Below are 21502 nucleotides of genomic sequence, written 5' to 3'. Positions count from 1 at the left end.
TTAAAGCATGTATCAGATACGACATTTCACCTGAACATACTTTGGTACGCATCCTTAGGTGATAAGGAGTTTTCAAAAACATGACCGCCATGCCTTTATCACAGCCACCAAAATTAACAATAACTCCTTTATGTCATCTAAGACATAGTCTCCCATCAGATTTCCCTATTTTCTCAAATATGCCTTTTTTTTTTTTAAACAGTTGGGTTTGTTTCAAACAGGATCCAAACATTCATTAATCAGTCTCTTAAGTATCTCCCTCTTCTCCACTTTTTTTTGGGGGGGTGGGGGGGCAGGCATGCCATTGATGTCAAGGAGAAACTGCAGCATAGCATGTGTCATAGTCTAGATTTGGCTGATTACTTCTTCATGGTACATTTAGCTTGCTCTTCTGTCCACCTCATTTCGTTCATGCTGATAGTTATATCTTGAGACTTGATTAGATTCAAGTTCATTATTTTAGATAAGAACTTTTCATAGGTGTTACTCTATATTTCCTATTACATCATATTACGAGGCATGTAATGGTTATCCCTTTTTTAGTGTCAGTAAGATTTGACCATTGGTTCATTCAGATGGTGTCGGCCTGACTCAGTTTGATGTTAAGATTCCCTATTAAACTTTAACTTAGGCTTTTAGCATCCATTGATGGTCATCACCTACATGTGCTATTCCATTAGGAAACAGAAAATTCATCAGGAATTTATTAGCTGGAATTCTATAAAGAAGATTCTTTTCTCCTCAACTGTTTGATTACTTCTTATCTTGTTTAAGTATACTGAGGTCTTTGTCATCACTGCACATGTAAAAACTCTCCTTACTGAGTCCTACATCCGTCTTCTTCCAAAATTGCATTGGGATCAAATGTCAGGATATTATCATTCCTTCCTCCTCTCTGCACCCTGCCTTACATGCACATCAGTCTGTATTTGTTTGCATAGGAAGAATCCTTTCATTTCTGTCTCTTACATTTTTAAACTACTGTCTAAAACATGAGATTTAATGTATCAAAGTTGTATGACATATGATTATAGCAGAAAGGTTGTCTAACCTCACAGTAGCTCTTATCGGGAAAAATGCAGATAACATCCTCCTTTTTTGTACCACTTGCTTCTTATACAAAAACAGTACGCAGAGAATGTTTTGAGTCATAGTACATTGTAGAATTAGGTCTCCATTTTAATAATGTTTGCTGCATACTAGCAATTTCCATCAGTGACATTTTGTTTATATGTGTAACTCTTAATTCCTGACCATATAGTCTTTTAAAAATGTTTCGTGACTTAGGGAAAAAATATAACTTGACAAACTATGGGATGATTTGTTTTAAAACACGAAGAGTTATTTTAGTGCAGGAGGGAGTGCTTTTTACTTTATATGAATAGCATTTTACAGTCTAGACTAAAAACTTTATAAAGCACTTATTTAAAAGAGTGTGCATCATTTAATAAGTGTTTTTGGTTTTCTAGAATTCTTTGCTGAACTGGATAAAGTAATGGGTCCTCTCATCTTTAACGCAAGCATCATGACAGACCTAGTTCGTTATACCCGGCAGGGACTGCACTGGCTTCGCCAGGATGCCAAGTTGATATCCTGAACTGAACACATTCTTGTTGCCTCTGATTTTCTCCACAACACTGTGTCACATCACGAAGGAAAACTGCCATAACATACCACCTAGTCGACACTAAGAATGAGGAATGGTTTTCTCCTCCCTGGTTCATGTGTTGTTTTTTATAACCCAAAGCCATCATGTAGTTTGACCCCTTCAATATTCCCAATATGAAAAATTATTTAAATGCTTTTAAATCTGCAGCACGTTGATAAGCTGGTTTCAATGATCTGTAATAAGATTGAAATTTCAGTTGCAATTCATAACTAATCAGTTGAAATTCTATTTATTTTAATTTTTTTAAGTGCCCAGATTGGGGCTAGTTTAAAACTTAGTTATTTCTGCCTATGAATTTACTCTGTTGAATATTTTGTGTAAATTTAATGTAGGCATTTTTATTTATATACTTTGGGAGCTTTGTTACCTAAAAATAATGTCTTTTTGTGGTAACTCTTCTAAGAGTAAGAGTTGGTTCATCTAGAATGTGGACATGTTCTTTCTACACCTACTACCTGATATTACTTCAGATCTTAAGTACAATTTTATTATTGCAGAATTTATACTTAGTATTAAGGATATTCTTCTACACATGAAAAATCACTTAAATATGAGAAGATGGCGTTCTACATGGATGTAAAAGGAAATGTGTCTGATTTGGTATGCATTATTTCAAGAACTGTGAACATGTGTTAATAACACTATAGCAATCACAAGGTGACTATAACTTGCATTTAATGCATTACAAAAGAGGGCAGGCAAACTTTCTAGGAGAAGCATATCATGTGAAGGGTTTCATAAAAGGACAATCTTGAACCTTATGGATTTTATTAAAACCATGTTTTTTGTTTTTTGGGGTTTTTTGTTACTAATAATTTGACACTTAACTGAAACAGAATAAGTTACTGTTGAACAAAGGATGATCTAACTCCTGAGCGTTGCTGCCTATATCTCTTGCATTGATGATGTTTGTAGGGTAAAATCTCTCTTCAGAATTCTAATTTAAAATTTTTTTCCCACACTAGATTGTGATGCTCTGATAGGAGCATTCAGTGACTGATGTAGGAATGGGCTGGAGCTTTGGTGTGTGTGCTTTTGCTATACAACTTAGAGCTCTAATGCCTGATGTAGAGATGATCAGTTTCTCCTTTTAAACCTGTCTTGTGTTTACTACCTTTGTATTATGAAGGCCCTCATCAATGATGTATGTTTCTGATGGGATCAGAAAATTCACACTAGAAAAGTACCTAACTTGGTTCAGTATGAATTCTCTTGGGAAGGGGAGGGAAGCAGGGGTAGAGCTTGAGAAGCCAGCTCTGTAAGAGTTGTATATCAAAGTACCTTTCCCTATAAGGTGCATATAGGAGTCAAAAGTGAGAAATATACCTTCTATCTTTTGTTTTTAGTGCCCCTATCATGTCTGGTGTGCCTTAAATCTTACCTTTAAATGAAGGGTCTATGGATTGTTTACAGATGAAGTTTTACACTAGTTGCAGATCACCCATATGGTTGGTATTCTGTAGTAATAATGTTAAATTCTCTTTCCTTTTCAATCGTCCTTTAGGGTCACATAAAGATTAATTCTTTCAGAAAAGCTAATGCTTTGGTACATGACTTAGTCTAACCTGTTGGGTAATGCTGCTTCAAAAAATAGTTTGTCCTTCTCCCAATTTCAAAAATGAATCCATCCAATCAGAAAAAAGGATTGCCCTGCTATTTATAGATGATTGCTAAGGCTTGAAATGGGAAAGAAGGGATAGAAAATCTCCAAGCCCAGTGGTATAATGACTCCTCTGCATCTGAGTCTACAGTTACGAAGCTAGTGAACTTTCATTGTCCTGTGGCCTCTATAGAGCTTCTTAATGGTTTTGTACCTCAAGTTGTTTTTGCAAAGCACTGAAGATTCAGATCTCCAAATTATGCTGAATTTAACAATTTTCCCTTGGAGAAATTGCCTCTGATACCTTGCTAACTTAATCTTAGTGTGTTTTAGGAACAGTTTTCCTTAAGAGGACAGCTTCTCAGTGATCGTTATTCAGTAAGAAACTTGCCACAGTTAATCAAGTATATGTTTGTCCTGTTCTTCTCTGATTTCTCTGACTCTGATTCCTTAATTTTCCATGATATCTTAGAAATGGAAAAAGTATCCTCTGAGCTTTTAGACTTCCAGCAACAGCAGCCAGTGGGGCACTTCTGAGTTCCAGTGTGTTCTAGTCTCTTGTGGGTCCTGAGAGGTAGCAGGAGCATTTCCCAGATCACAGTGATAATTTGTTAAAGCAGAATTTCCTGCATGTTTTTTGGTGCTGTGGTAAAGTACTCTCTCTCTAAAACTGTGTTAATTCTTGGAAAATGAATTTTTATAAGCTTTTCATTGTTGAGGGTTTTTCCCACCAGGTGGTAATGGGCAATGGATCAAAATCCTCTTCTAAATAATTGAATTTTCAGTGTAATAGTCTCTGGAAACACCACTCCCTCTCCTCTGTGTCCATCTCCTCAGAAGTTCTGTCTGTCTTCATCTGTTCCAGCACATACTTTGCACTCCTTCACAGGCGACCATTCCTTCTTCCTCAGTAGGTGTCTTCAGTGTTCTCTAACTATTTACAACTGATTTTGACAAATAGCTAAAAACTTACTTAGTCTGAGACTTGTATTTAATATAGTTAATTATAAAAATAGCAGCTATTTAAAAAATTACTCTGTTGACTGCTCTAAGACCACACTTGTATGCCAGGAGGCAGTAGCCTACCCCACTGGACTCTTTACAGGCAACCAACGAACATACTATGGTGGATGAAGTTGTCACATGGTATAGTCTTGCCCGGCCTAGGCTGGGCTGTGGGGAGCACTCCCCTCCAGGTGATTCAGGCTTCCTCAATCCAGCACAGGTCCGGTCTGGCTGGGGAGGATTCAGCCCATTTCTTGCCTCAGTGCCACCTTTTTCTGGGCAAGTAGTTAAGAACTGACTTTATAAGCAATGAGTACTTCAGATAAATTTACAGCTGTAGTTGCTGAAGAGTAGAGAAGGTTGAGCATCACTAGTTTAACTCTCCAATGTAAAAGCTGTCTAGAGAAATGTGTGCACGTGCCCACACATGCCTGTGCTCTGTGGGGCTCTCATGCTGGTGGATCCACAGGCATCTGGGTTGCACTTTGAGCGACACACTTAATGGCTTTATTAGGTTCGCTGTTGTTGTTGTTTTTTAATTGTTGTTTGTTTCTTTTCATTAAAGAAAGGTTTAATCAGCTAGATCAGACAGCATCATTTTTATATTTAATGACAGTAACTTCGAGAAATTACCTTATTGAATAAGCTTGCATTGTGAAGCAAGAGCCTACAAAACACACCTGTTCTAAGTGAAATCTCTGGCTCTGGAGGCCAGCAGCACTCTGCGGAGTTTCAGCACAGCCCGTGATCGCTCCAGTCAGTGATGCCTAGTTGTGTAGGGGAGAGGTACGCTGTGCACTCTTGTAAGTGTGAGGGTATGCGACTTTGGATTTTAAAATTATGTACACATACACACTTTATATATATGTATGTATGTATGTATGAAAACATGAAGTTAGTTTGTCAAAAATGTGTGTGTTTAGTATTTTAGCTTAGTGCAACTATTTCCACATTATTTATTAAATTGATCTAAGACACTTTCTTGTTGACACCTTGAATATTAATGTTCAAGGGTGCAATGTATATTCCTTTTAGATTGTTAAAGCTTAATTACTATGATTTGTAGTAAATTAACTTTTAAAATATATTTGAGCCCTTCCGTAGTATAATAGGGCTCTTACAGGGTGGGAAGGATTTTAATTTTCCAGTTGCTAATTGAACAAAAGGGCCTCATAATGTATTTTGAATTATAGAAGTTTGCCTCTGGGTCCCACGAACATCTACTGGGAATGATGCTTTAGGCAGATTGTGATGATTTTTTATTTTTCCTAAATAAATTGGGAAGCAAAACATTTCAAATCCATATAGATTCCTATAACTCATATTCCCTAATTATGTGGAACACAGATTTCATTTCAATTTCATGTATCTATCTATGTCTTGGAGAGGCAAACTTTTTTCCAATAATAAATAATATTGCACATCTAAGGTTGCTATTCAGTAAAATAAATAGAAGAGATAAGTATTGAATTACTTAGAATATGTAGTGACAAGAGGCCAAATTGTTCATGTTTGTGAGCATATCTTTCACATATTCACTAATAGAGAAATTCATTTTAGACCCCTAGACCCTGTAACTAAGCTGGCAAGTGATAGGAAGTAAGTTATTAACAGTTGGTAAAGCAGATACAGATTCTATTTACTCGAACCATATGGTTAATTAAAAAGAACTTACAGTCTCCAGAAAAGCGAATGGAAAGAATATCTCAGTCTCTTCTGTTTGATAGAATTTGGTCACAGAATAAGGCATTAGAGTTAAGTCTAAACCAAGTCTTACAATCTTTAAGCAACCTAAAATAGCAACCTAAGTAATCGTCATATAATGAAGTTGACTTTCAGGAATGTCAGCTTGGACCTCTCCTTGCCACCATTGCTCGGCTAAGCATAAATTCCCATTTTTAAAAAGAAACAGCTAAAAAGCTCTCTAAATGAGCATGGGGAAAAAAGCTCTCACCCAGAAATTCTAGTAATATTCAGTTTTGACCTCTTACTGCTTCCACATAGGGTTTCTTTTCAGGTTTTATCCATTGGAATTTTCTACCTGCTGTGTTCCTCTCTGGAAAATATCTATTTGGAAATGCTGCCTTTCAAATCAATGCCATGATTATCCATACTGTTGAGTTTGTTGTTGCTGTTCAAGAAGTGTCCCCATTTTACAACTTTATGCACACACCTGGCAAATCATTGACATGAGCATTCAGCAGTACTGGGGTCGGGGCGGGACGGGACGGGGCTCACCAACAGAGCTGGCCCAGGTGGTAGTGCCTGAAAAGGCATCACCTTTGAGGACCGGATGTAGGGTTGGTAAGCACAGTTATGAAAATTTCTATCTAGCCTCCGTTTTGAATGGTTTTAAGAAATTTTGTATATGGAGGATGGAAATACTTATATATTTATTGAAAATCCTTTTATTTGAAATTAAAATTATTTGGTGAATAATGGTTTGATATTTGGGGAGGGTTTTGGAGGGGAGGTAATGCCGCTGATAAAAGCCTTGTTGATTCTGCAGAAAGGTACTGTTAGTGTCTGATAGAATGCCTTTGTTTTGTACATGATCCAAATCTTTGTTTTACATTTCTTTTATCCAAAATATTTAGGCATCTGACATTTTCAACCAAAATTTCAATTATATACTGTGATTTTTATTTGTTGTAATACATTAAAATTTCAGAGGTACTTTGGGGCTCAAAAGCTAGGATTTCTAAGTCAGTATGTGCATTTCACATAACAAAGCTGTTAATGGTGAGCAAAGTATTATATACTAACTAGATTTTTCCACATCTGTATAGTATATTATATGTATTTTGTGGTATTGAGATTATAGAAAGTTTAGAGTGTCAAACATGCGTTTAATGTGTATTTTTAAACAAATTTATGGCAATTAAAATATTTGGAGACAAGGGTATCACATTTCAATTTGTAAAGATCTTTTTAACTCTACTGTGTCATTAAGATGCTTTGTATAATGCCAAACCATAGCTGGAGAAACGAAGTTTAATAAATATCAAATAGATTTTCTGTATTAAAGTTTATAAACACTGCTCTCTACACTTCTTCAAGTCCTACTTTGCCCTTTTCGTGTAATTTCTGTTTTGTATTTTAGGGTCCAGTGCTACTCTTCTTTAAAAGTCTGGTCCCATCAGTCCAGGTCTTAATTTCTGATTATAGAAATTCTGAACTGGCTGGCCATGGGTCCTTCTGCATAGATCAGAATTCACCCTGCTCCAACAGAAATCTCATACACATCCTTTTTGTTATTCTTCATGGCTTGGGCTTTTATTGTTTCATTTTCTTCCAGTTCTCTGTTCATAGACAAACTAGGGCACATCGTCAGGTACTGAGTGCCAGTATCGCCTGTCTTTTGACACCTCACTGAAATGTTCTTTACGTGGAGTGAAGGGTTAGGATCCAGGGCCATAGTTTATGAACTTGCCGAGGTTAATCACTAGCTATTAGTAAACTTTTGCCTTTAGCCTGCCATTGTGTTCTTTATTTCTTCAAGAAATGTTAACTCTCACTGCGCTTTCCGGATTGAGAAGTTAACACATTATTAGGCCTTGCTGGGTTTTCTATAGTATACAAAATAAATCCTTCTTCCCCTCAAAAGCATGAATTCCAGGCTGCCAGAATTTCAGTTTGAGACATTTTATAGTATACATAGAAAAATAAACTCTTAAGTTGACTAGTTATGCTTATCTGCATATCAACATTGTAAGAAGAAACGGAGACCAATTTAAAGCATACACCTGTCTTTAAACATCTAAAAACACAACATTGCTTTACTTAAGTGCCTCCAACCAAATGCAGTTAATCAATATTCCATAGAACGGAGCATTGTTGTAGGTAAGTGCTGTCCTCTTTTCCCCTGGTGTATATACATCATTCCTGGGCCACATTTAGGGAACAGCGTCTTTTTCTAAGGGAAAAGAAAAGGTGATTTTTAAGACGGAGGTCTAGCAGTGCCCAGAGCCACGTCTACTGCATTCCCTTCCTCTGCTTGATATCCAATCTCAGGGTAGAGCGAAGAAAGGAAAGGAACTACTCTTTCATGGTACCTGTGTGGAGCCGTTCTTGGCTTTTAACTCTTGAGGGATTCTCCCCCGTGGAGCTCCCACCTCAACCCAGGCACTTTTCCACCCCAATTTTATTTTTAGGTCTGTGTATGTGCTGATCTCTCCTTTGCGCAGCTTCCCAGGCCTCTTGGGCCCAGGTTTGTGGAGTACCTGCATAGCCTTGTGATACATTCAGAATCATCCCAACAGGAGGCTCCAATGGGCCTGAGGGAAACCCCTCTCCAAAATGGGGTCATTCTCCTCAGCCTTCTCTTTGCTGAACTCAATTCTGGTATTGGGGAGCCATATACCTGTAGGACAAAGACAGATTCACCTCAGGTATGGAAGAGTTGAAGCCTTGCTGTACAACTTGGAATAATGATTCCCTCCCCCCCCTCCCCCCCGCCAGATACTGTAGACTCAGAGCAGAGGGTCCATTCCTCAGGACTGAGTCTGGTGCTCAAGGTCTGCTTACAGTTCTTCCACCACCACTACCATCCCCACCCACCCACGTATGTATCCTTCCCTTCTTACCTGGCCTAACAGCAACAGGCAGACCAGGAGTACTGCAAAGAGTTTGAGGTGCCACATCTCAGTAGATGGGATATTGGATCATGAAGGCTGGGGACAGTTCCCACTCCCTTTTATAGGTAGATCTGCCTCTTCTGTGGTTGCCAAGTGAGATGGGGGCAAAGTTTATATTTGCAGTCAGGGTCAATTTAATAAGTTAATGTCTACCAGAGAGGAATGTGCTCAAGGCCTGCCTTTCAGGCATGTAGTATTTACTGATCCCTCATCTGGACTTTGAGTGATCTGTTGCTGGCGTGGACCTTTTCACCCATTTTGCCAAAAGTCAGCACTACCGCCTCCCCTTTGAAAAGCCATGTGAAGCCATTGAGGGAGACCAGACACCTAGCCACGTTTTGATTCCAAAATAGCTTAGTGAGATCACTTTAGTCAAAACAGAATTCTAATAATGAGGTCTTCAGAAATAGTGTTGACCCCTTTCAGCCTTGTCTAGGAAAGCACTGACCTATTTTGTTACAGGCAATTGGATAAGGCCCTTATCTCCCATCTGTGGGAGGATACTTCAGCAAGCATGGTCTACAAGTGCCCCAGATCCCCATTTGTATAGATGGACTATCACCCTAATTATTTGTTCCACATCATCTCTGTAAAGAATGGAAACCCAGTTGCAGAAAGTTCAAAGTCTGGCCTACCTGCCATCTCCCAGGGGAAGGGCAATCAGGACTGACTGGTTGTTTCAATCATGGGTGAATTGAATGAATAAGTATAGGTTGACTTTGTTTCCTTTTTTAAAATGTGAATGAGGAGATAGCAGGGGCCCCTAAATCAGTGAGAGAGCTTGATGGTGGTGATAAACATTGTCAACCTTGAATTACTAGCTTTCTTGCCAGTAGCTGACTGGGCCTTTTACAGAGCACATCCTTCCAGCAGCCTCAGGGAAGCAGGCATAGGGCTGAGATCTCTCCAAAGCCCAAAACATTGTCACCTTCAGTAGGAACCAACACAAGTTTCTAGACCAAGAAAGAGCATGTACCTAAACCATGAGTAGTTATGGGTACCCATTAAATGACATAGACATTTTAATAAATTTGTGTGGAAAGGTGTGAATTCTGAGTAAGATAAATAGGACTTCAGATTTTCCTATAACCTGGAAGGAAAAGCCAAGAAGACAAATGCAACAAAATTTTTCTTCAGCCTTGTGTCCTCCTGAACACCTGGCTGTTACCTCTTCCCAAAGCCCTTCTCATCTTCACAGGTTGGATATGTGGTGAGGGCCTGCCTGTTCCCAAGGAAAAGTGGAGGAGATGTGGCACAGCTGAAGGTGGAACAGGACAGTCACGAATCCTCTTGCCAAGGGAGAAGAGGGTGGTATGGTGGGCCTCAGAGCTGGGATTGGGCGGGTTGTGACTCCACAGATCTGTCTGCTTGGTTCCAGTCCTCTCAGGACCAGGCAAGGCCTGGAGGGAGATACCACTGCTTGCACTTAAGGAACATTGAGAAGCAGAACTATGCCAAACTCACCTAAGCAATCCTGCAATTTTGAGACTAGTCAGCTGTTCCTTCCCTTTACTCCTGAGCTTTGATACAGAATGACCCCAAGTAGGGGCTTAGCTAGAACTTTTGTGGGGTGGGGAAGAGGCTGTGTGGTGACCTAGTGAACACTGGGTAAGAACACAAATCTGATTAAGTGAAAGACTGAACAGCGTGATATCCTAGAGCCAGTTGGGTCTGTGGACTGAGTGCCAGCCTCCTGTTGAGCGTAGACGGATGTGCCAAATGGGATTTGGAAAGTGCTGATTCCAAAGACGGATACTTTCTCCTAATCCTCCATTTCTGCCTTCCTGTATTTCAAGGAAAATCAAAGTAGCCTTTTGTATTAACTTATAAAGCCAATACGACAGCCAAGGATAAGGGCCTGAGGCTCTGGGCCCCCTCTGTGCGCGGGGAGAAGGACTATTCATCATCATGGGTGTGACAACACTGCAGAAGCCTTTGTAGCTCAAGCCTCTTATTTTTTTTTTTGGCCTCACCGCAAGGCATGCAGGATCTTAGTTCCTCGACCAGGGATGGAACTCGCGCCCCCTGCGGTGGAAGCGCAGAGTCTCAACGACTGGACCGTCCGGGAAGTCCCTTAAGCCTCTATCCTGTATGCCATCCCTCCTCCCAAAAGAAAAGATGCATTAGTTACTGCCTGTGGAAGGAATCACTGTGAGGGAGAGTATTTCATGTGTCTACAAACTCTGTAGTTGTTTTATTTAAATATGGAGCAAAATCAAACTTAAAGCAGCATCCAAACAGCATTAAACTAAAGTGACAGAAGTTGTCCACAGCCATCCCACATCCCTTGAGTAGCTGTGGCCTGTTCCTGACATTAAAAAATAAAAATTGTAAAAGTCTAGGGGCTCTCTACAATCAAGTATTTTGCTGAATGAATCAACCCAAAGTACATGTTCCTTCCTCCAGCAGAAAGGTCTAGGCGTCCATAAGGAGAAATGCTTGGCTGGGAGGCAGGAGCCAGGGGCCCAGGTAGGGGAGCTGACCAGATGCCAGCCCTGCCCCTCTTTGGGCTTTAGTTTCTTGTTCTGTCAATGAGATGGGAGCATATCTCTGAGGCCCCTCAGGCACTGACATTTGGGGGTTCAAATGATTAATTTAGAAGAAGAAAGAGAGTGAAGCATGTTTGATAGCTTACAGCTTGGAAACTCTGAATACAACAATACAAGTGTTTCTGAGGTTAAGTGCCTAGGGTGAAATGGGAGACAGAGTGTGTAGCTACATGAGCAGCTATCTGAAACACATTCCAGGTAGAGGGGAAATCATGAAGGGCTTGACAGTAATTGGAAACTTTTGCTGCCCCTGAGCAGGAGATGCCTAATGAAAAATGAAAGCCTCTGAAATGGAAAGACTTTTCCAGGTAAAACTTCAACAAAGGGTCAAAGTGTATTTGCTCAATTGCTGGCTAGAACTGGCACGGACTTCTGGGCCTGTATCTCTGGGACTCTGTTGGCCGACGGAAAAATCCCCTTTGCCGCATTCTGCAGAGATAAAAGCCCTTGTGGGAGCAAGTGCACTGCTGGGGAAAAGAAGGGCTAAATGAACACGGGATTGTGCCCCAGCAGCAGATGAAGGAGCCACACCCTGGCTGGAGGCTCCAGGTGGGTGGGTTATAGGCACAGAGGCCCACAACAGTGATCCCTCGTTAAGAGACTTCACCCACTTTCCTTTTCTTTATGGATTTCTACAGATAGAATAAACCATAAAATGATCCCAGATCCCATACATATCATGTACAGGAGCACTGAGATATAACTCATATTCCACACCATCCACCAGCCCCACACCACCCCCGCAGGACCCTGCTACACAGAGCTCTGGGTCTCCAAGCGTAGAGAGGGAAGCCCCTTGGTGAGGGACAGGCTTAAAGCAGCCTTTAACAATTTTATCCAAAAGCAGAAGCTTAGCAAGGGCTTATAGGACAGTCGTCTCCGTAGAGCACTCCTGGGATAAAAGGTTTCAGACCAAGAGGCTCAGTGCCTGGTCTGGGCTAAGAAAGGATAAGTTTGATTTTGGGCTGATATCTCCAAAGGACTCAAAAGAACCAGAATAAAAGTCTAAGGGTAAAATGAAGCCAAGATATGGGATAAGGAAGGGTGGCCATAGTCCCTAGGAAGCTTGGGGCTAAAACTGGAGGGAAAAAAAAACCCAGAGATCAATGGCCTGTCAAGGCAGTGATCGATCCTCCCCTGGCCGGTGAACCTGTTCCAACTATGCCAGGTTAAGGATGCATTTATACCTTCTTCAGGCCCACAGCTTTCACCAGATTCTCAAAGGAGTCTATAACCCATATACGTTGCAGATCAGGCAGCAAGCCCTGGGAATAAACTTGGACAAAAAGCCAAACAGGAAAATTAGACTATGTTTGGTGAGACAAGAGTTTTCATCACACCGCTGTCCTTTGTTAAGCCTGTACCACCCTGCCAGACTCTTACACGCCACTCATTTCACTGTTAACCTCAGACCTATGGCTTTGTCTTAATACATCTATTTGATGAATGCGAAGCTCACAGCTAAGGAATGAGGGTGTGATAACACATTGAGGAAGCAACAGTTAAAGGCTATGGGCCCAAGTCTGTCAGTCTCAGCTGTACCTCCTTCTCCTGCCTCACGATCAGTGCCATCTTACTGATTTTTGTTTTGTTTTGAGGTAGTTTTGGTTCCTGAAAGGCAGAAACAATCATTAGAATAAGAAGGAAAGACACAGCCTGGGCCAGATGCTGGCTGCCCTGTGAAAGTTGCTGCTCTGGACCAGCAGGAAATCTCCTTCCATACACAGCTAAAAACCACTGTTAGCAACCTGGTACAAACACAGCCAGCTTGCTGACCCCAGCTCTAGAGGCAAAGGGGTCACCTCACCCTTTCCTTTCATAGCTGACTTCCTATCATGTGGTACAGCACAGCTCTAAGAGCACAAACTTTAGCGCTCTACCATTCACTAGCTGTATAATTTGAGGCAAATTACTTAACGCCTCTGTGCCTGTGTCCTCATCTGCAAAATGAGTGTAATAATGATACTTCAAAGGTAGTTTTGAAGGAAAAAAACCCAAAAAACCAAAGGTAGTTGTGAGGTTTAAAAGAACTTTTTTGTGTAAAGGGCTAAGAAGAGTACCTGACACACTGTAACTACTAGATTTTATTGTCAGTATGGAAATAGTGGGCAGGGAGCCAACATTACCCACAGTCGATGCCATCCACGACTGTTCAGCTACAGGAGTAGCTGCAGCTACATTCTTGTAGGTTATGGAACAAGGAGCGAGCTACAATCCTTCACCAAACTCAGACTAGCCAAAACCGTTCAGGACTCATGCTGGGGAGGGGAATTCATGAACTTGAAAAGTAACAGTCACATCCAAGGACTCTGCTCACACAAAACGCAAAATCATAACAGTGCAGCCTACAATAAGTTTATTGTGTCTTCAAGACACTGCAATGTAGACTCCTCTCCCAGAGAAGGGTCTTTCAGAGACAAGGAACTATTATCCAGATGAGTTGCTCATTTGTCATTTTCATAGGCAGCTGGATTCTTCCTCTTGGATTTCTCAAACTCCTGGGTTCCCCATGTGTAGACAAGATAAAACACTACGAATGCTATAAAAATAATAAATGAAAATAAGCAGTGAGCACTTACAAGACACATGGATCTCAGTCCTCTTTTCTGATTCACAACATATTCTGCCTTCCTGTCTCTAGTTTTTAAGAAACCACTCTTAAACGAGACGATCAAGAAAAGTTACATTACAAACCCATTTTTACAGGTGTGTAAAAGAAAGGGGTTTACCCAGGAAAATTGGTGACCAACTCTTCCCTTATGGCTCCCCTGTTGCACATTTTAAAATATTTTAATGAGATAACTGAGATCAAATTCACATAACATAAACTTCATCATTTAACCATTTTGAAACGTACACTTCTGTAGTTTTTAGCAAAGTCACAATGTTGTGCAACTATCATCACTATCTGCTGCACCTTTAACACAAAACAGTTCATCGCTAAGAAGTGGGTAAAGATGACCTCAGAGGGAGACGCTGGAGTCACACAAGTGACCTTGGGCCTGTCATTTAAGTTCTCTATGACTCACCTCCCTCGTCTATAAGATGGGGAGGATACGACCAGTTCAACGTCATTCAGGACTATTCAATGAGAAAACGTGTGTATGGCGAGCTGTAGAGTGCTCAGTGAGGGACCCGCAGTGCCCACTGTGGATGGGAGTCCAGCCCCCCGCCCGGCCAGAACACTCACGCGGCGCGACGCGAAGGATGCACGCCCGAGTGCGGCGCAGCACGTTGGGGATGCCCTTGCTGAAATAGTGCGGGAAGGCGCGCTGCTCAAAGGGCGACAAGCTGTAGGTGATTACATGCCGCATCCGCATCAGATGCCCAAACTCGCGGCCCATGGTCGCGGTGGCGCCTGCAGGACGGAGGGTGGAAAGGCGCTGGGCTCAGGCCCCGGACATGCCGCCCCCAACCCGAGGCTCTCCCCGGCGCTCCTCATCCCTCCCAGCCTAGACGGCGCCCCCACCCCGCCAGGGCCACCGAGACCGCACTACCGGACCCCACTCCCGCACCGAGGTCACCTCGCCCTCCGCAGCGCGGGATCCACCGGCTTCCGTCCACCACTTCCGGTAGGATCGGACGCCGCGCTAGGAGGCAGTGAGGTCACTTCCGGGAGGACCCCTTCTCGGCTGTCTCCGGAGGAAGGCGCCATCCTCACCGGGCGGGAGAGGAGCGCCCCGGCCGAGTGACGTGAGGTGGGTGGTGCCTGCTTGGGGGTGGGGCCAAGCGCGACTGAGTGGGCTCTGGGGGCACCCTCTCGAGTCTCTCAAACTTCTCCTCGGTTCCCGCCTTTCCCGGGAGCCGCACGGACTAAGAGTTGAAGAGCCAGGGCCCCGCCGGCCTCGAGGGCCTCGCTGGCCGCGCGCTTAGGGTCGGGTGTTCTCCCGTGGTGGAGAGCGCCCCTGAAGCCGCCGCCTGGCAAGCCGACGCGAAGTTTTGTAGGGTTTTGTCCAGTAGCTGGAACAGGAATCGGGTATGTTCAAGCTCTCAGCGACCTCAGGCCCCGAATCAGGGACACGGATCTGGGACTTCTCTTGGCACCCACCGGATTAGAATCCACTGGCAGGGTGTAGACTTTCCCAAGAGAGAATAAAAATGTTTCCTCAAATTTAGCCACAGGAGCCCTCAAGTAATAGTCCAGCAACTGCTGAACAGCTGTTAGTGGTGGTAGGAGGGAAGAAAGAAGCGACCTCCACAGCAGCCGGCTTCTCTCGGACGGGGTTCTGCCGCGGGCGGGATGTCACGTTGCCCACAGTTCACTCCACTTCCCAGGAGGGAAGCGATTCCATTTTCGGAAAAGTGCTGTCTGCTTAAGGATGCCGCTGTCCTGTACAGCTGACTGACTTTTCCACTTGATGCAGCATGTCTGTGAATGTTTTGTTCATGGCATTGCTGGCCATGTGTAATCTAGGACTAAGTTCTCATTCAACAGTTTGGCTGTGTTTTATAACCCTGCTTACCAGCCACGGGCCAGGGAGGCTTGGCAGGCAATGAACTTAAAATTTACAAATAGGGACTTCCCTGGTGGCGCAGTGGCTAAGAATCCACCTGCCAATGCAGGGGACACGGGTTCGAGCCCTGGTCCAGGAAGATCCCACATGCCGTGGAGTAACTAAGCCCATGTGCCACAACTACTGAGCCTGAGCTCTAGAGCCAGCGAGCCACAACTACTGACCCCACGTGCCACAACTACTAGCCGGCACGCCTAGAGCCCGTGCTCCGCAACAAGAGAAGCCACCGCAATGAGAAGACGGTGCACCACAAGGAAAAGCAGCCCCCGCTCGCGGCAACTAGAGAAAACTCGCATGCAGCGATGAAGACCCAATGCAGCCAAAAATAAACAATAAATAAATAAATTTATTTTAAAAATATTTACAAATATACCTGGGTTTTATCAGCCTGGGTACTGCATAGACTGGTCTGTATCTTATACCATGAGTATATTCAGCTCTTCATTGTGCACGCATCTCATTTTTTCTAAAACATAATCTCTAACCTGATTTTAGCTCAGAGGCAAGAACATAAATACTTATAACAGTTAAGAACAAAAATATCCTAGCAAATTCTACTACCATTAGAGTGATTAATAAAAAATAAAACTTTCAATTATTTTCTAGCACCTGAAAACACCTCTAAACCTTTCAACTAAAGTATGTATAGATGAATGTGCAGACCAAAGTAAAAGCATCAAGATAATTATATTTAAAAATGAGTCAGGATTAAAGGCGATGTCCTCCTTTTTAAAAGCATATTGCAGTATTCCAAGTACATATCCTTACTAAGCTACCTGAGAGAACTAGGCAACTTAATAGTTCTGTGCTCTCTGGAATTTCATTGCCAATTGTGACTTTCTCTCACCCTCCAAATCAACATGCAGTAAATTATTCTAAGCACCTGGAAGTGGGAGAGGTGATGAGAATAGAGAGGGAGAGTAAACCGAATACCATAAGTTGCATACCAACAGATCTGTGTATCATCATGAATAATTAGTTAGCCTTTCCATGTCCCTTGGAAGTTTCAGCAAGCACCTAAGGAACACTTTAAGGATGCTAATCTCTCTCAGAAAATGGGTGGTTTTATTTTAAGAGCCTTCCTCAATTCCTCTTAGCCTTTCAGCTACATAACTAGTCCATTAACTTAAGCGATTTTAAATAAATGCCAGGGAAAAGGAAAAGGAAAGCTACATAACCAAGTAAATCTGTATCTAGTTAGGAGAAATTGGATAAATAGGGTGTTATCAGCTGTTTGACATACAGCTGATAAAATTACCTTCAGCTAGGCATCCTTGATGTCTGATTACAGAAGTGAACCTAGCCCACGCACACACCTAACATTTATTTAAGAGACCAACAGAGGCTCTTCCTGGCTTTTAGGAAGAAGACTGGTATGGGGAAACGTGTTTCTTGCTAATTCTTCCAAGCCATGGCACTTCCCAGCAAGTTCTTCCTTTGTTTTTGCTGCTTTGCCTGGCTCTGTTTTCCTATTAGCCTTGGTTCTCAGGCTTCTAGGGGAGAAGCTCAGATTGCAGCTAGTGCTCCATTGGAAACTGAGGCTGAGCCTCAGTCCTCTCTGCAGCCTCTAGATGGGAGACACAGACCTGGCCTCCTTTCCCCTCTCTTTAAGGTTCTGTACAATGGGCAAATGGAGGCCCCCAGGCTGCAGCCAGATGACAGAGCTTTGCACTATATGAAGAGGCTCTATAAGGCATGTGCTACCAAGGAGGGGATCCCGAAATCCAACAGAAGTCACCTCTACAACACTGTTCGGCTCTTCACCTCCTGTGCCCAGCACAAGCAGGCTCCTGGGGACCAGGTGACAGGTGTGTAGGAGCAGACTGGTTAATGTGTGGAGGGAAGAAGATAGACCTTCTGCATTTCAGTTACAGAAAGGATCTGGCCCTTGCTCCTTGACTTACATTTTACTTTGCATGATACTCAATATCAAATTCCAGACAAATCTGGTACTTGATCTTATTGTTTCTTCCTAATGCTCTCTCATGGGTTAAGCTGCGCTAATATGATAGAAGAGACTTAATGGCCCTAAAGGCTGGGAAAGCGCTGCTGGAGGTTAGCATCTTGTCCAAGGTCACAAAATCAAGACTGGAAAAGAGGTATTTTGACTTCTAGTTGCATATTCTTCTCATTCTACCAATTCTGGCCTGGATATGTGCCTAAAGAATCTTTTTCAGTTGTTGGTGTGTTTTATGAAACAGGATATTTACCCATGTTTGTTGCTTTCTGTGAGAGGAAAGCTTAAGTAGCTACGTGGAACAGTAGATCCTTATAAGAACAAAGCATTAGTCAACAATTTTGTGTGTGAGAGAGAACAGAACAGCACTATTAAAAAACAGAATCTATATTCACTAGCTCATAACTTACAGAAAACCCTTCTAACTCAGCAGGTCCTTTGTGGCTATTTAAAACCCTTCCTCCTTCCTTGATGTCCTGTTTTGTTATAGTGGGTTTAGAGCCTCCATTTGTTGTCGGTCTCAAGTGTTCCAAATTAACTTAGACAATTATGTTTTCTTTATTGATTCTGTCCATAAGGACTTGAACGTTTTCTTAACAAGCCTGGCAAGTGTCTTTATTACATTTTTCCCCTTAGAGACTCTTCAAGAGAAAAATACTGCTCTCCTCCTTAGCTTCCTCTATGTTTGAAGCAAATTATTAAGATTCTGAAACTTCAGAATGTAGTGAGTCCCGGTTTTAATTCACCACCAGAGCTGTTCTGAATTGCTGGTGATTAAGTATCCAGCTGTAAGTGCTGGGACTTAGTTATGGTACTGGTTACCTGCTTTTTTTTTTTTTTATAACACCCATCCCACCCCAACTTTTGTTTTGAGACTTGAGAAAGTGGGAAAAGAAGGGTGGAAGCACATTCTGAGGTGCTAATTCCTTGATCTGACTTTGTGTTGCTTTCGATTTGTATTGAGCATTACTGGTGGCGTGTTTTTCTCCTCAGGTACCCTCCCATCATCAGTGGACCTGCTGTTTAACCTGGATCGTGTTACTGCTGTTGAACATTTACTCAAGTCAGTCTTGCTATACACTTTCAACAACTCCGTTTCTTTTCCCTCTCCTGTTAAATGTGTGTGCAACCTGGTGATAAAAGAGCCAGAGTTTTCTAGCAAGACTCTCCCAAGAGTTCCATACTCATTTACCTTTCACTCACAGTTTGAACTTAGAAAGAAATACAGATGGATTGAGATTGATGTGACGGCTCTCCTTCAGCCTCTAGTGGCCTCCAACAAGAGGAGTATTCACATGTCTGTAAACGTTACGTGTGTAAAAGACCAGCTGCAGCATCCTTCAGCGCAGGACTGTCCACTTAACATGACTCTTCTGGTAGCCCCCTCACTGCTTTTATATCTGAATGACACAAGTGCTCAGGCTTATCACAGGTGGTATTCCCTCCACTATAAAAAGAGGCCTTCACAGGGTCCTGACCAGAAGAGAGAGCTGTCTGCCTATCCCATGGGAGAAGAGGCTGCTGAGGGTGTAAGATCGTCCCGTCACCGGAGAGATCAGGAAACTGTCAGCTCTGAATTGAAGAAGCCTCTGGTTCCAGCTTCATTCAATCTGAGTGAATACTTCAAACAGTTTCTTTTTCCCCAAAATGAGTGTGAGCTCCATGACTTTAGACTCAGCTTTAGTCAGCTGAAGTGGGACAACTGGATTGTGGCTCCACACAAATACAACCCTCGATACTGTAAAGGGGACTGTCCCAGGGCGGTCGGACATCGGTATGGCTCTCCGGTTCACACCATGGTGCAGAACATCATCCATGAGAAGCTCGATTCCTCAGTGCCGAGACCATCCTGTGTACCTGCCAAGTACAGCCCTTTGAGTGTTTTGGCGATTGAGCCTGATGGCTCAATCGCTTATAAAGAATATGAAGATATGATAGCCACTAAGTGCACCTGTCGTTAACATAGGCTCCTCTCAAGTAAAACCGTGAGTCTCCTGGCCAAAGTAAATATCGTGCGGCTGTCTGTGCCTTTGGGAGAAAGTTTCATGTATCAAATCTCTAAATGTAATGCAGTGTGTTGTGTAAGGAGGAGCCTGTGTAGATTAGCACATTCTGTGGCATCTATCACTGTAAAGGGATAACAGCTGCCTTTCTCATTTCCAAATGTAAATAAAATGTACTTCTTTGGAAAGCTTTAAATTTTTTTCCCCTGAGTGATTATTTTTTTCTTTTGTAGGAGTCTTGTTTTTGATGTAAGAAAAAAAAGCTTAATTAGCATAAATCTTGGATGGAACTGCAGCTCTAAATAGACAATTCAGATTGCTATAGTCTTATTTAATGGAACCATAAATTCCTGTGAGTGGCATAAATTTTCTCTGTGTGTGGTTTTAATTAAAGATTTGCTTTTAAATGGTCATTTGAGAGGGAGAGGAAATGTGTCTAAAAGATAGTCTCAGCTCCACTTACTATCCCTTTTTCAGAGTGAGAGAGACTAACTTCTCTATATCCTGACGAAGTGAGAGTCATTAGACTAGAGAGTATGCAATATAACCCATATCTGTTGTATTAGTGATTGGTACTAACTCTGCTCCTTAGATGGCTTATATAAATTGGTTGACTCATGTCAAAGAATAACATTTGTCCCATTTATTTAAAGGAAATAGCCTTGCAAATTTTCCCAAGAAAATGCAGAGTTCAAGGTTTTTAAAACGTATTTTCTCCTTTATATATTTTAAAACTCTGACCCATTGCAAGGAGGTCAAGAAGCGTTTCTTCTTGGCTGGTTGGCTTGTTTTTGCTGCTTTCCCTCAGCTCCTATCACTCCACCCCGACAGGTTTTTTTTCCAGGTGGATATAGCACTGTTAGCACTAAATTAAGCTGGCAGTGACTAGGTTATATTACAGAGCAGGCCTTGTTTGGATATGAGGGCTTTTATGTGGGTTTTCAGTAAACCTACCTTGAGAAAGCCCTGGAGGCGCAGAGTCCGGGGCCGATGCAGTGATTTTTTTCAGAGTTTGTAAAACCCTTATCTACAAACCAAAAGTAACTCCAAGATGCAAGTACTTCTCATTCTTGTAAATGATTTTTGCTTGGTGCTTAGTGTCTAAAGAAGTCAGCTGGGATTTTGATAGGGATTGTGTTGAATCTATAGATTAGTTTGGGGTGTACGGCCATCTTAACAATGTTAAGTATTCCAATCCACAGGTGTGAGAAGTTTTTCCACTTAGTTAGATCTTTCATTTCTTTAGAAAGTATTTTGTAGTTTTCGAGTATGTTTTGCACTTTACATTATTAAATTTATTTCTAAGTATTCTCTTTTGATGCTGTTGGGAATGAAATTGTTTTCTTAGCTTTATTTTTGAATTGTTTCCTGGTGTTATCTTGTATACACCTTAAAAACCTGCACACACTGTCCAAAATGCTCTATCTGCTCATGATTTTTTCCCTCCAAAAAACATTTTTTCCAAAAAATGGGACTGAAAAGTTTTAGGTGGCCTAGTTTCCAAATAACTTTGCCATCTGTTGTATAACTTGAAGGAGTCATTACTCTTGGGTAAATGAAGCTGCAAG

At 42.1% G+C, this 21502-nt stretch overlaps 4 protein-coding genes across 10 annotated transcripts in view; 2 read left to right on the top strand and 2 right to left on the bottom strand.

The window, feature by feature from the left end:
* AFF4 (ALF transcription elongation factor 4) overlaps window positions 1-6490 on the top strand; it is a 92839-nt gene extending 86349 nt beyond the window's left edge. Inside the window, exon 21 of one of the 2 annotated variants that reach the window (XM_079918963.1) lies at window positions 1470-6490. In XM_079918963.1, the coding sequence (XP_079775089.1) occupies window positions 1470-1482 (13 nt within the window). In that variant the 3' untranslated portion in view covers window positions 1483-6490. The remainder of the gene's footprint in view (window positions 1-1469) is intronic. The other variant, XM_079918962.1, reaches the window with a different exon arrangement.
* A 1270-nt stretch (window positions 6491-7760) lies between these two features.
* LEAP2 (liver enriched antimicrobial peptide 2) lies at window positions 7761-9224 on the bottom strand. The gene is made up of 3 exons (XM_079918987.1): window positions 8861-9224; window positions 8498-8637; window positions 7761-8190 (listed from the first exon to the last, which is right to left on the bottom strand). Exons 1-3 carry the CDS (start codon window positions 8915-8917, stop codon window positions 8154-8156), a joined length of 234 nt encoding a protein of 77 aa, XP_079775113.1. The 5' UTR covers window positions 8918-9224; the 3' UTR covers window positions 7761-8153.
* Window positions 9225-13542: 4318 nt separating this feature from the next.
* Window positions 13543-15042, bottom strand: UQCRQ (ubiquinol-cytochrome c reductase complex III subunit VII). Of its 3 annotated transcripts, none has more exons than XM_079918985.1 (3): window positions 14985-15042; window positions 14651-14818; window positions 13543-13999 (listed from the first exon to the last, which is right to left on the bottom strand). In XM_079918985.1, exons 2-3 carry the CDS (start codon window positions 14802-14804, stop codon window positions 13905-13907), a joined length of 249 nt encoding a protein of 82 aa, XP_079775111.1. In that variant the 5' UTR covers window positions 14805-14818; window positions 14985-15042; the 3' UTR covers window positions 13543-13904. The 3 variants fall into 3 exon arrangements, with proteins under 3 accessions (XP_079775111.1, XP_079775110.1, XP_079775112.1); XM_079918984.1 differs by having other exon boundaries at window positions 14976-15032; XM_079918986.1 differs by having other exon boundaries at window positions 14963-15022.
* Window positions 15043-15046: 4 nt separating this feature from the next.
* On the top strand, window positions 15047-20130 carry GDF9 (growth differentiation factor 9; the record flags this gene model as incomplete). Of its 4 annotated transcripts, none has more annotated exons than XM_079918981.1 (3): window positions 15083-15158; window positions 17587-17782; window positions 18925-20130. In XM_079918981.1, 2 exons carry the CDS (start codon window positions 17605-17607, stop codon window positions 19890-19892), a joined length of 1146 nt encoding a protein of 381 aa, XP_079775107.1. In that variant the 3' UTR covers window positions 19893-20130. The 4 variants fall into 4 exon arrangements, 3 of the variants coding, with proteins under 3 accessions (XP_079775107.1, XP_079775108.1, XP_079775106.1); XM_079918982.1 differs by lacking the exon at window positions 15083-15158 and adding an exon at window positions 15320-15436; XR_013827890.1 differs by lacking the exon at window positions 17587-17782 and having other exon boundaries at window positions 15047-15158; window positions 18925-19062.
* Between the last annotated feature and the right edge of the window lie 1372 nt (window positions 20131-21502).

This window comes from Stenella coeruleoalba (genome assembly GCF_951394435.1).
Source record: "Stenella coeruleoalba genome assembly, chromosome: 3".
NCBI classification, from domain to species: domain Eukaryota; kingdom Metazoa; phylum Chordata; class Mammalia; order Artiodactyla; family Delphinidae; genus Stenella; species Stenella coeruleoalba.
This window is presented reverse-complemented; position numbering and strand designations above follow the sequence as displayed.

Bases quoted from the DNA above. Each gene is read 5' to 3' on its own strand.
- LEAP2 (XM_079918987.1), bottom strand. From the start codon at position 8,917: ATGTGGCACCTCAAACTCTTTGCAGTACTCCTGGTCTGCCTGTTGCTG. The intron at 8,638-8,860 runs GTAAGAAGGGAA...TTTGTCCTACAG, and splicing joins GCCTGTTGCTGTTAGGCCAG to GTATATGGCTCCCCAATACC. The intron at 8,191-8,497 runs GTACTCCACAAA...CTTTTCCCTTAG, and splicing joins TGTATCACAAGGCTATGCAG to AAAAAGACGCTGTTCCCTAA.
- UQCRQ (XM_079918985.1), bottom strand. From the start codon at position 14,804: ATGGGCCGCGAGTTTGGGCATCTGATGCGGATGCGGCATGTAATCACC. The intron at 14,000-14,650 runs GTGAGTGTTCTG...TTATTTTTATAG, and splicing joins CATCCTTCGCGTCGCGCCGC to CATTCGTAGTGTTTTATCTT.